Raw genomic sequence first — 15025 nt, forward strand, 5'->3', positions numbered from 1 at the left:
GGTCCACAGTTCCCTAAAGGTGGCAACAGAGGTGATCACGGTGATTAAGAAGGCATATGGCATACTTGCCTTCATCAGCCGGGATATTGAGTACAGGAGTTGGGAAATCATGTTGCAGTTATATAAAACCTTGCTTAGGCCACATTTGGAGTGTTGCGTGCAGTTCTGGTCACCACATTATCAGAAGGACGTGGAAGCCTTGGGAAGAGTGCAAAGAAGGTTCACCAGGATGGTCTCGAGGCTGTTGGCTATGGGGTAAGGTGGAATAAACTAGGATTGTTTTCACTGGAAAGACGGAGGGGAGACCTGATAAGAGGTCTACAAAATTATAAGAGACATAGACAGGGTGGATAGTCAGAGGCTTTTTCCAAGGGTGGAAGTGTCAATTCCAAGGGGGCACAGGTTCAAGGTGAAAGGGGGAAAATTTAAGGGAGATGTGTGGGGTACGTTTTTCACGCAGAGAGTGGTGGATGCCTGGAACACGCTGCCAGAGGATGTGTGGAAGCAGGCACATTAGCAACATTTAAGAGGCATCTGGATGGTTACGTGAATAAGGAGGAAATAGAAGGATATGGGCCGAGTAAGGGCAGAAGGCTTTTTTTTTTAGTTCGGGCATCATGATCGGCACAGACTTGGAGGGCCAAAGGGCCTATTCCTGTGCTGTACCTTTCTTTGTTCTTCTTTGCTTTGTGCTGCTGGCATGGACCATTTTCACCTCCACATTTGAGATCAAGAAATATCAGCTTAAATCTATGTCCTGTCTCTGTGAAGTGTAAGACATTACGCTGTGCCACAATTACTAATGTTTGTTTACCTTAATGGAAGAAATTTAATACTCATACATAAAGATCATCACAGAGAAAGTGTCAATCAGCCACTTACTCATCAACAACGTTGCCTGTGCATACTGTGAACTTTTAAGTTGGCAGCTGGGTTGTAATTTGAGTCTATTCATTCTGTTCTCACCTGATACCATTGTCAATGTGGTGAACCCAGGCATCATTGCCCAGCAGTAACGTCACCTTTGGAGTCCGAAAGCCATCAGCAGATACTCTGCCGGCTTTTGCAATTCGTTTTACTCCGAGTGCATTAGCAACCACCAGCCATACTTCTGGTTCTACAACACAAGGAACAAAGATAAAAGCGGAACATTTTTTAAAGTTAATTCAGTTGTATACCAAGGACGGATAAAAATAACAGCTTCTGATTTTCACGTTACTCAACTCTTTTTGCCTCCCTTCTTAGCCCCCATGTGATGATTCATTCTGCAGCTAAGAGAAGGACAGAGCACATGGAGACTTTACCTGATTTTATTTTCTCTGTTTCTCTGTTCTGCCAGACCCCAGTCACCTAGATTAAATTATGTTCCTTGAGTGTAATAGCATAGTATTTTAAACATCTACCATGCCCAGGACAGACATGAAGATATTACATGTTTTTAAATTATATTTATTTATTGTTAAATATATTTTGAGTAGCAATTTTCCATTTTTACAAATAACACAACAAACCCTCAAAACTGTATAGTACAGCGTGAATATTTCTTCATATATGAATACAGAAAAAGACAGGATGACACCAACGTAGTTGGTTCAGCTTAATCAATATGCCCGGCGTTTCCATTTATACAAAAAGGAACATCGAAAGGACAAGCGAGAGGATGGTCTAAAACAGTGTTTTTTTCCGGGGACCCATTCTTACCAACCGGCCAACCTTCGGGACCCAACCCGGCCGTTCTTCGCGACCCACGCCGGCCGACCTTCGCGACGCACGCCGCCGACCTGCGCGACCCACCATCTTCTCTTACCTTGTTTGTTGCTGACAAAAATAGAGGAAATGGTTTTGCGTCCTTTTGGCCCCAGTGGTCCCTTTGGCCCCCCGAACTTGAAAAAAAAAGGCTGCGTCCATTAAAAAAAAAATGCGGCATCAGGCACGCATGCGCAGTGCGGCCGAATGATTTTTATCTGTTCCCGGCCATTTGAAGGCGGCTTGCAGCCGGACGGCTCCGTGACCCTCCCAAGTTTGACAATGCCTGGTCTAAAAGGATAAAGCCGGGAAAACATGGCAAAATGGTGCGCATCCTCGGGTACAGTGTGCTGAAGGCAGTGCACGTTTTGCACAGGAGGAAATGGTAGGGTTAAATTGTGTCTTAAGTTTGGCATGATTTGCAGAAGATGTAATATTTTAAACTGAGCCTCCTTCATTCTATTCACTTAGACTCTATTGGCATTTTCCTACATATTGCCTCAAGTCTTCCCAGCAATATTCACTGCAAAGTCTTTTTCTCAAGACCGTAGCGTCTCTAATGTATTCACACAGGATCGAGAACATAAAGTGTTATAAAACTTGCTGATTAATTGCTTAGGTTCCATGGGTATCAAGGTATTTTCCATTGGGGAGACATTAGCATTGAGACATAGAGATGTCTTATTAAGGATAAAGTCTCTGAATTTAGATAACTGAAAAAGGGGTACCTTGGGATATCAAATTATTGACATAATTTCAAAACATAACAAGGAAGCAGCACTGAACATATCTCCCAGCCTACAAAGACCTCTATTCCTCCAGATATCAAATCCGTCATCCATAAGACCTGGCGGAAATTTGGATTTCCCTGAATGGGAGAGAGAGCGTATGTTAAATTAGATCTCCCTTCAGCCCACGGACCATCCTCCATGCTCTCAAAGTGTTAATGATTAGAGGAATTTCACACTTGACAGACACAGGCTTGAAATCCCAGAGAAACAACAGGGCCTGTAAGGAGTACACAGACTGGCCAGCTTCAATATCGAGCCAAATGGTGGACGGGTCCTCATTAACCCATTCTCGTATGAATCTAAGATGAGAAGCTAACTGATGTATTTTAATATTCGGCATCTCTAACCCACCCCCCTCCATCTCCCCATTTGAACTGGGAAGCTGCAGTGTGGCTAGTTTTAGTACATTTTTGTTTTGTTCTATATAAATAAATTGAGGGGCGGAGGACCCGGGTTTGATCCCGGCCCTGGGTCACTTTCCGTGTGGAGTTTGCTCATTCTTCCCGTGTCTGCGTGGGTCTCACGCCCGCAACCCAAAAAGATGTGAAGGGTAGGTGAATTGGCCACACTAAATTGCCCCTTAATTGGAAGAAAAATAAAAGAATTCAGCACCCCATTAATTATTTTTCAGGACCTCAGCAGAAAGCAAAATTGGCAGCATCTTTAGAGGATATAATAACCTAGGCAGCACATTCACCTAAATCAGTGCTATCCTGCCCAGTTATCGGTAAGGAGAACCAACAATGTAGGTTCCACTTGATGGACACCGAGGAGTTTGCCCCAGACAAATGTCTGAAAGAGTGGGTAACAAAAATACCCAAATAGGTAAACCCTGAGGGGGGGGGGGGGGGGGGGGGGGGGGGGGTCATCTAAATGGGAAATTAGCAAAGGGGGGAGGTCTCCCTCTGAGCCTTCCGAGAGGCATAGCCTCAGCTTTCATAAAATTGATTTTATAACCCAGGGAAAGGCGGAGTCTACCCACCACATCAATAATAGCGGAACAGAAACATCAGGTTTAGATAGAAATAGCAACATGTCATCCACGTATAGTGTAATTTTATGTTGCAAAATTAAGGGGCAACTTAGTGTGGCCAGTCCACCTACCCTGCACATCTTTGGGTTGCGGGGGTGAAACCCACACGGGTAGAATGTGCAAATTCTACACGGACAGTGGCCCAGAGCCGGGATAGAATCTGGGACCTCGGCGCCGTGAGGCAGCAGTGCTAACAACTGGGCTACCGTGCTGCCCTAGGTTTCCCACAGGACTGAGGGGCTTTCATCAGAGAAATAATTGACTGAGCAGAAGAGATCAAATTCAGCCTTAAAGCACAAAATAAAGTTATGATCCCTGAGCAAAGATGCATCATATCTCCACGATCTTGACCGGGGGGTGGGTCCCCTTGAATAAAAATTTCAGGGAGACAGGCGTGTGATCAGAAATCATGATAGCACCTGTCACGAAGCACGCTAATGCTATCTACGAGGGTATCCCAACTTGGAACACCGGTTTGTGGGGATGTGTGTAGTTTAATTTATGTTTTGGGTGTGAGGAGACAAGTGAAACCGCATTGAGAATAAATAGCCCAGTTGGCATGTAACACTTAGTAAAGTAAAGACAAACACACACAAACAGGATGACTGCTCTCACACAATTAATATGTATGAATTACTAAACATACACAGTTACTATAGGATGTATCCCTTGTTACAAAATATATCGACAATACCTGAACTCTGTAAGACTTCTCTTGTTCCCCAATAACCAGCTATAGTTACTACACATTACTGGGATAATACTCAAATCTGGGAACCGTCTTTTTCCTAGTCCAACGGAGATATTTTAAAAATGTAACAAAGGTTTTCTTCACTGCCTTGGCTGTCAGACTTAGAAGCTTGTTTGCTATAAACTTGGCCTTCAGGCTTAAAACTGTCCTGTCCGCTTTAACAGACTGCTAGATTGTAACTGATTCCCTTCCTTCTCAGGGACTGGTCAATTATATCTTTGTTGTTCTTTGATTAGATCTTCTGTGTATTCAGTTGTTTGTTCCCATCAAGTATCTTGACTATACATTAACATGTATATCTCAGGGACCTTCCCAATCATCTATAATCTGTTTCTCCTCCATAAATTACTTGCACTTGATTATTATCGAAACCACCATTCTAAACTCGTTACTGGGAGAGACATATATCAATTGAGGCCCTTTGAATATCTTCCTTGCTGTCTCCTTGAGGATTCATGTCATCCCTATAGAGTAGGAAGTCATTGATTGTAGGAAAATATAGTCTATTCTAATATTACATTGGTGCGGAGCAGAGGAGAATGTGAACTCTTTGGGCGGGATTCTGCATCCTGCTACACCCGTTTTCTGGTGCAGCGCGCCCCCCGGCAGCAGCGGGATCCTCCAACCCGGCACAGGCGAATGTGGTTTCCCATTGTGGGCAAGCCCCCTGCCGACAGTGGGAAACCTGGCAGCTGGCCAATTGGGTTTCCCATTGTGGACACCCCTGATTTGTTATGCTCTCGGTGTAACATAAGCGGCTTCCTTGTGGTGCACTTGACAGAGGAAGGTTCAGACATGGAGATAACTTCAACACGTTTATTAAACTATTTACACTTCTATTACTCGGGTTCGACACTACTGCTAATCCTACTATAGCTACCCAGACTGACTAACCAGTTGCTGCAATCCACGTGGTGGGTGTAATATTGAATCAACCCTGTGTCTCTACTCACTGAGTGTCTCCACTGGAAAGAGGCAGATCATGTGTGTGGTGTCCTTTATATATGGGTTGGTGTAATGCCCCCCTGTGGTCGTGTCACCTCCGTGTGTATCGTGAATGTCCATTGGTCATGTCCTATCTAACTGATCTATTGGTTGAGTGTGTGTGTGTGATGTCTCCGGTGCTTCCTCTAGTGTCTAGCTAGCCTACATGCATTTACATTGATGCACATCACCACATCCCCCCTTTTATATATGTTACATATTTTCTGTACACTTTAAGAAAATTGAACAAAAAACAGGTAGATAGGTTAAGGTATATGCAAGTAATGGTAACAGTGATTAAACAATAAGTCCAAATCATTCGTGTGAGTCCAAAAACCATCAATCATCATGGTCAAATGTCTCTCTTGGTTATGAACGGCATCAATGTGCCTGTGCCACAGGAACCAAGAAGTGGTCAAATCACTTCGCTGTCTGATTTGGAGTCCCTTTCTTTTTTCGATGTTTGTGATGGTGCTGTCGGATGGCATCTTGTAGCTGATAAGGTGTTGACGTTGAAGAGGTACCATCAACAGTATCATTCGAGGTCATGGATGTGCCATATGTTGAAGTTGGATAAGACTGTACATACTGGTTCTGGCCACATGCTGTGCTGGAAGGGTGATCCTGCTGAGAACCGTTGAAGCTTGTCGAATTTGAAACAGAATTGCTGCTCGCATAAATACCTGGTGATGGTGTGAAACTAGAACCTTGCATCTGATAGGAATATGCCGTCTGGCCAGGCTGGGGTGCAGCAAATCCTGGGCTGTAACTAAGGCATCCAGTCTGTAGTGCAGATTGCGCTTGCGGTAGTCCTCCTTCGGTCTTGATTCCATTAGTGGGCAATCCGTAGTGCTGGCCTGTTTGAGAATATGCTGCATAGATTGCTGGCTGCGGCATGCCTGAATACTGGGTTTGTCCAGCATGAGCGGTCATTGGCTGCACTGCTGGTGTGGAAAAAATGTGTGGATATAGCTGTGGTGAATATTGGTGTATTCCTCTTGGACTGTAGCCGCTTTTTGTTATTACTGACCCAGTGTAATTGTTAAGTGATCCATCTCCTGTCGTTGTGGCATCTGCTGTCACCCTGAGCGTGCCATCACTGAGGTTGCGGCACTCCCTGTCTGGAGTAAAGTCCGGCTTACGTGAATCAGAGTCGGCGTTTGGTTGTTCCCCATCTGGAGTCTTGTCTGTTTTAACTGAGTCAGTGTTGGCTTGTTGATGCTCTCCGTCCGGAGTCTTAGCAGGTTCACTGGAGTCAGCTGAGATTTCTTGAAGCTGCACTTCTGGAGTCGGAACATGCAGGAATGCATTGACTTGTGGAGAGGTTCGAGCGAATGAGGGTGGAAATATCATGGTGTCACCGGAGTCACCAGTGGTCTCACAGTGATCGTCAAGTGTCTCTGTACACACTAGCTGAGGTCTGTCACTTTGCACATCTTGCATGGGAAGTGGGATGCTGTCGTCACTTGTCTCACATACCGTGGGTAGATCCTCAGTAGCTGCTTGTTGTTCACTTGGGTTGGGTAAATTGTCAGAGTCTTCATCTGATGGTGCAAACAATGTGGGTGGACTGTCATTGGCTTGCTGTTGTACTGCATTTGGGCTTGGACTGTCATCGTCGCTTTGTTCTTCACTGTAGCATAATGGACCGTCATGGTCGTCCTGCTGTGCACTGGAGCGTGGTAGACTGTCATAGTCTTCTTGCTGTTTACTTGAGCATGGCAGACTTGCATTGTCTGCCGCTGGTTGGTCAGAGGAGGTTGCTAGACCCTCATGGTCTTGTTCCTGCAAGGACTGCACGTCGGGGTCTTGCATTGCTTCTATCGCGGAGGCTGTCCACGAGCTCGCTGCAAGGCTTGTGACACTGGAGTCACTTCTTGTTCGTTCAAGGACTGCGCTCTGGAGTCTTGCGTTTCTGCAATTGTGGAGTCTGTCCAAGAGCTCGCTGTGGAGGCCTGTGACACTGGAGTCACATCTTGTTCATGCAAGGACTGCGGTGTGGAGTCTTGCGTGTCTTCTTTCGTAGAGTCGGGAACCCCGAGCGGTGCGTGGACCACGCTCTGTGTGGCAGCAGGCCGCTCTCTGTGGGCTTGTACTGCTCTCTGTCTTTTAATTTCAGGCTGCAGCATAATCCTGCCCTCACGAGTGGGGATGTCATATCTACTGGGCTGAAGATCCTCAAATCCGAAGAACCCGTCGTCGGGGTCGTCAATGTGCAACACGTCTAGTTGCGGTTCGGATTTGGTACTGGAGTTGCCTCCCAAGGTGAAAGGTTTGTCCGAGTCGTAGTCTTCTAGGACCATATCATCACTGTTTGCGTCGGAGCTGGCATTGGGCCCGCGAGGTCCAGAGAAAATGTAAAGGTCGGTTTCGAAGTATTCAAGGTCGGAATCATCGGTTTGGGCGTAGGTAACTGCTTGTTGCAGGGTTCTTCGGAGGTTAATTTCATTTCCTGGTTCAATTTGAGGCATTATGCTGTCATTTCAGGTGAAGGAAGGTTGTTTTTCGGCTTTAAAATATTTTTTCTTTGATTTGGGACGTTTCTCCTTTAAATGGGCGTGGTCCGGGGCCTCTGACGTCATGACGCACGTGACATCATACGTAGGAAACGTTTCGCTGTTTCTGTACCGATGGCCGTTTTTGTGATTGCGCATGCGCGGCGTCTCGCGCATGTGCAAACGGACCTTCCCGTTCTGTGCGTTTCTCGCGCAACTGTGCAAGTGCAGTCCCCTTAGAAAGATGGCCACCGATCAAAACTGTTCTCTGCTCCGGGATCTCGGCCTCGTGGTGAGTACTGGCGCTTCTCTTACCTTTTCTTGCTGGTTGGAGTGTGTTTTCCTCACAGTATTTGCCAAATTTGTCCAGGACTGCCTGGAAGTCGCTCCTGTTTTGCCCCTTCGAGAACTTGAATTTTTAAAAGATTTATTCTGCTCTGACAAGGGCGGTGAGGAGAAGCTCTGTCTTTTCAGCATCGGCCACGTCTTCTAGTTCAGCTGCTACCAGGAAGATTTCAAACATTTGCCGGAATACCTGCCAATTTTCGCGGAGATCACTGTGGCACTGGAGCTACTGCGGAACCCGGATCTCGAACATCTTGCCTGGGTATCGTTGCTGGTTGTCACTGTAGACTGAGGTATGGCTATCTGGATTGAAACAGTTCAGTCCTAGTACCATGATTTGTTATGTTCTCGGTGTAACATAAGCGGCTTCCTTGTGGTGCACTTGACAAAGGAAGGTTCAGACGTGGACATAACTTCAACACGTTTATTAAACTATTTACACTTCTATTACTCGGGTTCGACACTGCTGCTAATCCTACTATAGCTACCCAGACTGACTAACCAGTTGCTGCAATCCACGTGGTGGGTGTAATATTGAATCAACCCTGTGTCTCTACTCACTGAGTGTCTCCACTGGAAAGAGGCAGATCATGTGTGTGGTGTCCTTTATATATGGGTTGGTGTAATGCCCCCCTGTGGTCGTGTCACCTCCGTGTGTATCGTGAATGTCCATTGGTCATGTCCTATCTAACCGATCTATTGGTTGAGTGTGTGTGTGTGATGTCTCCGGTGCTCCCTCTAGTGTCTAGCTAGCCTACATGCATTTACATTGATGCACATCACCACAACCCCCACGCAGTCGGGAAATCCGAGGGCGTGAGTGCACTGCCAGCGAATTGGAGGATCCCGCAAACGGAGAATCCAGCCCTTTATCTTAGGAATAGTGTTCTCCATACATCTAAATACCCCACCTCCTCACAAACCAATGCTAAAGCCTTTTCCTGTTGGTTGGGGGAGAATTCCTAGTTATGGGGAGTTAGGCCCTCAAAGGGATGGCAGTCCCCACCTAGAAAGGAATTAGCTGATGCTAATTCAGCAATGTCCATGAAGACTTTAGTAACAAAATAAGGGGAATAATTTGGGGGATCACAGAAATTCATTACTGAGACATTTTCCCCATGCAATAGCCCCTTGATAATCCTATAGCTACCTTCCTTATTCTTCACACAGTCCTCCAGTCTATTTGGCAATTCTTACTGACAGCAGCACTCCGGCTACTGGTCGGGAACAAAGCACAAACATCTGTCCACCCAGTCCCTCTTCAATATAAGTGCTCCTTGTCATCTAAATGAGTTTCTTTTAATAAAGCTATTTCAACTTTTTCCCTTTTAAGGAAAGCCAAAATCTATTTCCTTTTACCAGGATGATGTATTCCCTACTCATTCCAGGAGCAAGGTTTCAAAGTAGCTACTGCCACTGCTTATTCAGTCAAAGAGAGTATAGGACATTGGCACAAAGAGAAAAAAGGCTTACAAGCCAGAGATTTTCATACCACGCTCTAGCATGCACCAAAACAAACCTCCCCCATCTCCAACTATACAGAGGGGACAGTGACACATTGTAAAGTCTTTCCTAGTTTATGAGATCTGGCTGTAGCCTTGCAGAAACCAGTTAACGATTCTTTAACCCAAAATAAAAAAATATGCAAAGTCTTTAGTTCTAAGGGGGTATTCCTCACCAAATGCGAGAACCCGTAGGACTATACCTACAAACCTTCCATCATTACACCAAGGAGTCTTTCCCCTCAACAAAAGAGGTAAGATATACCACAATAAAGATAAGTGCATGAGTGCCGAGTCTCCTTTCTGCATTCTAACCCTTCCTGTTGAGACTTAAGCCACTTGCCCACTTCCCAACAACCACGCTACTCATATTTATCGTTATTAAAGGAGACCATAAAGAATATACCACCATTATAAATAATGAATAATAGATAAGAAGAAAAGATGGATATTTATCACACAGCCCTAGTGACATACAACCTGCACAGCACACTCCTTATCTAGAAGGAACATGCTGAGGGGTGTTTTCCATTCAAGACAAATTGGTGCCCTTGGTATTCTTAAGGATAAAACACTCATTGTGGTGCTCAATCGCTAGGTCAGTCTGATCAGCGTGATAAATAATAACACGGAATCAGGAAGGAATTACAATGACAAGGGATAGAGTCCAGATTTAACAGTGAACTGCAAATTGTTACTCCAAAGTATTGTCTTTCACAGAGTTCACAAAGACTATGGCCTTAGCTGGACTGTCGACCATTTTTACAGAGTTGTCAAATGTCATTCTCAAGTGTAGCAGGATACAGTAGATAATATCGCACTCCGATACCCTTCAGCTATTTTCTAACTTCATTGAAACCCTTGCGCCTTTATTGTATTGCCACTGAGAAATCTTGGAAGAAAGAGACCCTTGCTCCATCATACCATGGCTCTATTACGTTGAGCTGCCTTCAAAACTCTTTGGTGATCTGCAAAGTTATGAAAACGCATGTAAACAGGCCGAGAATGCTGAATGCCCCGAGGCCTCATAAACAAGATACGATGTGCCGGCCTATTAAGAAAACATGGTAGCGCGTTCTCAAAGTATTTAACTGGGAGCTTATCCTCAACTCCCTCTGGTAAACTGACAACCCGGATATTTTCCCTCTTGTCTCGGTTTCCCAGATCGTCCAGGAATTCTGACATACAATGTATCTATGTATCTACTTTTCCAAGGATTGCAAGAAGGCCTCAACCGAGAATGTTGCATTTCAACAGTAAAGATTCTCTCCTCCGCCTCATTGACCCCATAATCAGTATTCTGTAATTCTATAGAATGAACCATTGATATTCTGTGCTAATAAGCAGAGTTTCTCATCAATGACCTTCATAACATTAGCAGTTATCAGCTGGAATGCCCTCGAGAGTGCAGGATCAAGAGCCTCTTTGAGGATTAAGTCGCCATGTTGGGGAGCTATCTCCACCCAGTTGCTTCTGACTACTCTCTTTCGTCAATGATTTTCTTAGGATTTCTCAGCATTTTGTCACCGATATTTAGCCAGAAATCTTCTAGGGATATAACATGGAGGTCTCACTCCTGGATTAGTTAAGTATGGGATTAAAGAATGAGTAGCGCCAGATCCCACGGAAATACAGCTATTCCCGAACTCGCATCACATGACCTCCTGTACTTTAAAAAAAATTGGCACAACAATTTTAAGATGTCATATGATTTTGGCATTATCGACTCCAGACTGACATGAAACTCAAGTAAATAGTTAATTAAAATATGAACAATCCCAGCCACTTGTGAAACTCACAGTCCTTTTGTCAAGAATGAAACAAAAGTTGCCGTAGTCCCCGAGGACCATAGGCTGCATCCCCTTTTGAGAGAGAAAGCTGACTGGTGGTGATTTACCCTGAGGGTCACCACATCGCAGGCGAGAGACAAGGTTGAGAAGGCGGAGCTTTCATGAATAACCTCAGTCGGTACAGGAATTAAACTGGCGCTCTTGGTGACGCTCTGCATCACAAACCAGCCGTTCAGACAACTGAGTAACTGTAAACAGAACACAATGGGAAACCCCATTGGCCAGCTGCGGGAATGGAGAATCCCACTGCCAGCGGGGGCGTGCTGGATCGGTAAACGTGGCTGGCGGACGGGAGAATCCTATCCATCATTTTCTTTTCTCACCATTTCTTGAGTTGTGTACCTTTCAAGCTCTACCTGGGCTACTCTAGAATCGTTACAAAATGGTCAAGATCAGTTTAAGCATAATCTGGACTGTGATCTTAATTTCATTATTGCAACAATGCACCTGGACATGCATCTTTCGCCTTTCATGACTGTTTGTGAAAATAAATAGATACAACTGTGGATCCATGCTTTATACCATAGTCTACACTTGGCCAAATTACCGGATCTGAAAAATACAGGCCTGAATTCTCTGGTAATTGGGATTCACTTTTCCTGCTGGCAGTGTATCCCTGCCAGCAGGTTTCAGTGGCGTGGGGTGGTTACAATGGGAAATCCCATTGACAAGCGGCGTAAATATAGAATCCCACCGCCCAGCAATGGTGCACCACCAAGAAGCACATGGCTGGGGTACTGGAGAGTCCCGTCCATAATATACTCTTTGTTCACCATGTGATAACCTCTGTGGTAGTGCACCTGAGACACTGGGCAGGATTCTCCGGCTGTGTTCGCCCGGCGACCGGAGAATCCCGTCCGAAGTCAATGGATTTTTCCATTGTCGCTGACTCGCCCGTGGTATTCTTGTGGCGGGCGGGATGGGAGAATCCAGCCCTTAATATTTGCCCCAGTATTCCACACCTTCCTTATATGATTGCATTATTTTTGTACTCAACTGGATGCACAGTGCAGTAAAAAAAAAATTAATGGTGCACCAAGCCACACACTCTAACCCTTTGCAATTCCAAAGCATGAGAAAAGGCAAGTAAGTATATTTGTGCAAATTATTCAATTGAGATTGTGTTTTACATTTTTATAAATTTGCTCATGTAGCTTGGACAGTGGTTTAATCATTCATTACTGCTCTCTGCTACATAGCAATGCAGAGATCCCTCAGGAAAGAAAAACATATTAGCAGATTCCTGGGCTGCACGCCGATGATTAATTCAGAAAAGCTTTGGTGGACACTCTGTTATTGACCTTGGCGAGTGAATGAATTGAGGTGGAGGGAAAATATACTAAGTTAGCCAAAAGATAATCCAGAGGAAAAACACAATAATATCCCCAGGACTGAGGTTACCAAAAGAATTTGTGCTGCAATATTCTCTACAAACAGTTTGTGCCTTAAGTCTTACCCAATGTTTTCCAGATATCTGCCTGGAATGCATTTTCATTCAGAACAATCATATCACCATGCCTTTTCCATACTTGAGGCAGGTCACAACTCAGTTGGTCATTCCACAGCACTCCACTAAGCTTCACCAACTCATGGAGCTCCTCCTGCAGTCTCTGGTGGCATGATTTTACTGAAGACTTTTTGGACAATATTGGGTTCTGAAAGGTTAAGAAACAGTACTGAGAGAAAAGAAGATGCACATAACAATTGATTATAGGAGATACATTTAAAATAGAAGTGAAATTACTGAAGAGGTTAGTTATTTATCGTAATTTAATTGACTGCTGTCCACTAAGTGGGAAATTGGTTCGAGATTGTTACTGTGGTTCTGGCCATCCTAACATGCCTTCATTCATGCTGCTTTCCTGTTTACTAATGCTCTATTAAATAAAGAATTCTTATGCCAGATATGTTTTACTCTGGAAGGCACTGTCTCTTATCTGGGTACAATTCCATAGTTTTATGTAGCACTCCAACGTCATTTTTCATGTGTTTATATAAACAGGGAATACCAGCTGGAATTCAACTACTGGGGGCATCACAATCAGTCGAGCCTGTTCATATTCTCATCTGACATTCTTACTTAACAATCAATTACCATCAAGACGTTGCAGATACAAATCAAGAGTTTAAACCATTCCTCGCCCATTGTTGAGGATAATTGTAGGAACTTAGATAACACAACTCAGTTTGCGATTGATCTAATAATCTGTGTAAGTTAGTGACAATCTTCAATAAGACACTGAAGTAACTGAGAGTATGTACTGACAAGGAGGGTAGACCAGCCTTGTGTTTTCTTCATGGCAAATCAAGTGGTGTTTCCACTACAGTGTTTACCGACAAGAGTTCCAGGTTTAGGCAGCCAAGGTGGCGCAGTGGTTAGCACTTCTGCCTCATGGCACCGAGGTCCCAGGTTCAATCCCGGCTCTCGGTCACTGTCCATGTGGAGTTTGCACATTCTCCCCGTGTTTGCATGGGTTTCACCCCCACAACCCAAAAGATGTGCAGGGTAGCTGGATTGGCTAAATTGCCCCTTAATTGGAAAAAATGAATTGGGTACTCAAAATTTAAAAATAAATGAGTTTAGAACATTTGCCATAATTGAAAGTAACCAAAACATTAATTTTTCTTTATTCTTTATTTTTCTTTATTCTGAACAAATCAAATTAATGTTGTTACATATATGATGCCAATAGTGGAAAGCAGGAACTAAATCAAAGCAAAAAATATTGGACAAGCTCAGCAAGTCTGACAGCATCTGTGGAGAGAGATGGGAACTAATGTTTCGAGTGTGGCTGACTCTGTCAAAGCAAAGTTATTTTATTTTATTTTAGGAACTAAATCATCCATTTTTCACCAATTTGGTTTGCAAACTTTGTACATTTGTGGGCTAGTGCATTTATTGTATGTTGTGCATAAATGTATCTTGCTTAAATTATTTCTCAAAGCAACTGTCAAATTATACACCAGTTCTTGGCTTTTCCAAGCCTTTGCTAATCCAGCATTGTGTGAAATCTGAAATACTCAAGCTGTTGGTGTGCCAGTGGGGAGGGAAATCTTACCTTCACCTGTGTGAAAATACAGGTACTTCCTGGAGCCACAGTATCACACAGGCTGAGAAGGTGGAGCTGACTGAGTTTATTGCAAAGCACAGGCAAAGCCACTGAGCCACCGGGTTGCTTCTGGAGGCGATAGGCTGAGTCCAAAATGCCATTCGTCTCCAAATACTGTCTGCTCGGAGGAAATAAATTTAAAGGAGGTTAACAATACCTTCTGATGTCAGGGTGAAGGAAGATTGTAGATTTGATGGGCTAACAGCTCTCTGCAATTCTTAATGTTTAATGGCTCTCTTTTTAATCACTTGATGAAGAAGCCACGCTCCGAAAGCTAGTGATTCCAAATGACCTGTTGGACTTTAACCTGGTGTAAGACTTCTTACTGTGTCCCCCCAGTCCAACGCCGGCATCTCCACATCATCTCTTTTTAATATGATGGTCAATTCAAATAATATATCATTTTTATTTGTCCCAC

The 15025-nt window shown here is 44.2% G+C and overlaps 1 protein-coding gene across 1 annotated transcript in view; it reads right to left on the reverse strand.

Annotated features, from left to right (window-relative positions):
* Window positions 1-15025, reverse strand: part of trmt12 (tRNA methyltransferase 12 homolog) — a 53415-nt gene that overhangs the window by 25725 nt on the left and 12665 nt on the right. Inside the window, exons 3-5 of the mRNA XM_072505267.1 lie at window positions 14557-14725; window positions 12954-13152; window positions 967-1117 (exon numbers count right to left, since the gene is read on the reverse strand). Coding sequence (XP_072361368.1) covers window positions 967-1117; window positions 12954-13152; window positions 14557-14725 — 519 coding nt within the window. The remainder of the gene's footprint in view (window positions 1-966; window positions 1118-12953; window positions 13153-14556; window positions 14726-15025) is intronic.

The sequence above is a fragment of the Scyliorhinus torazame genome, chromosome 5 (assembly GCF_047496885.1).
Source record: "Scyliorhinus torazame isolate Kashiwa2021f chromosome 5, sScyTor2.1, whole genome shotgun sequence".
Taxonomy (NCBI): domain Eukaryota; kingdom Metazoa; phylum Chordata; class Chondrichthyes; order Carcharhiniformes; family Scyliorhinidae; genus Scyliorhinus; species Scyliorhinus torazame.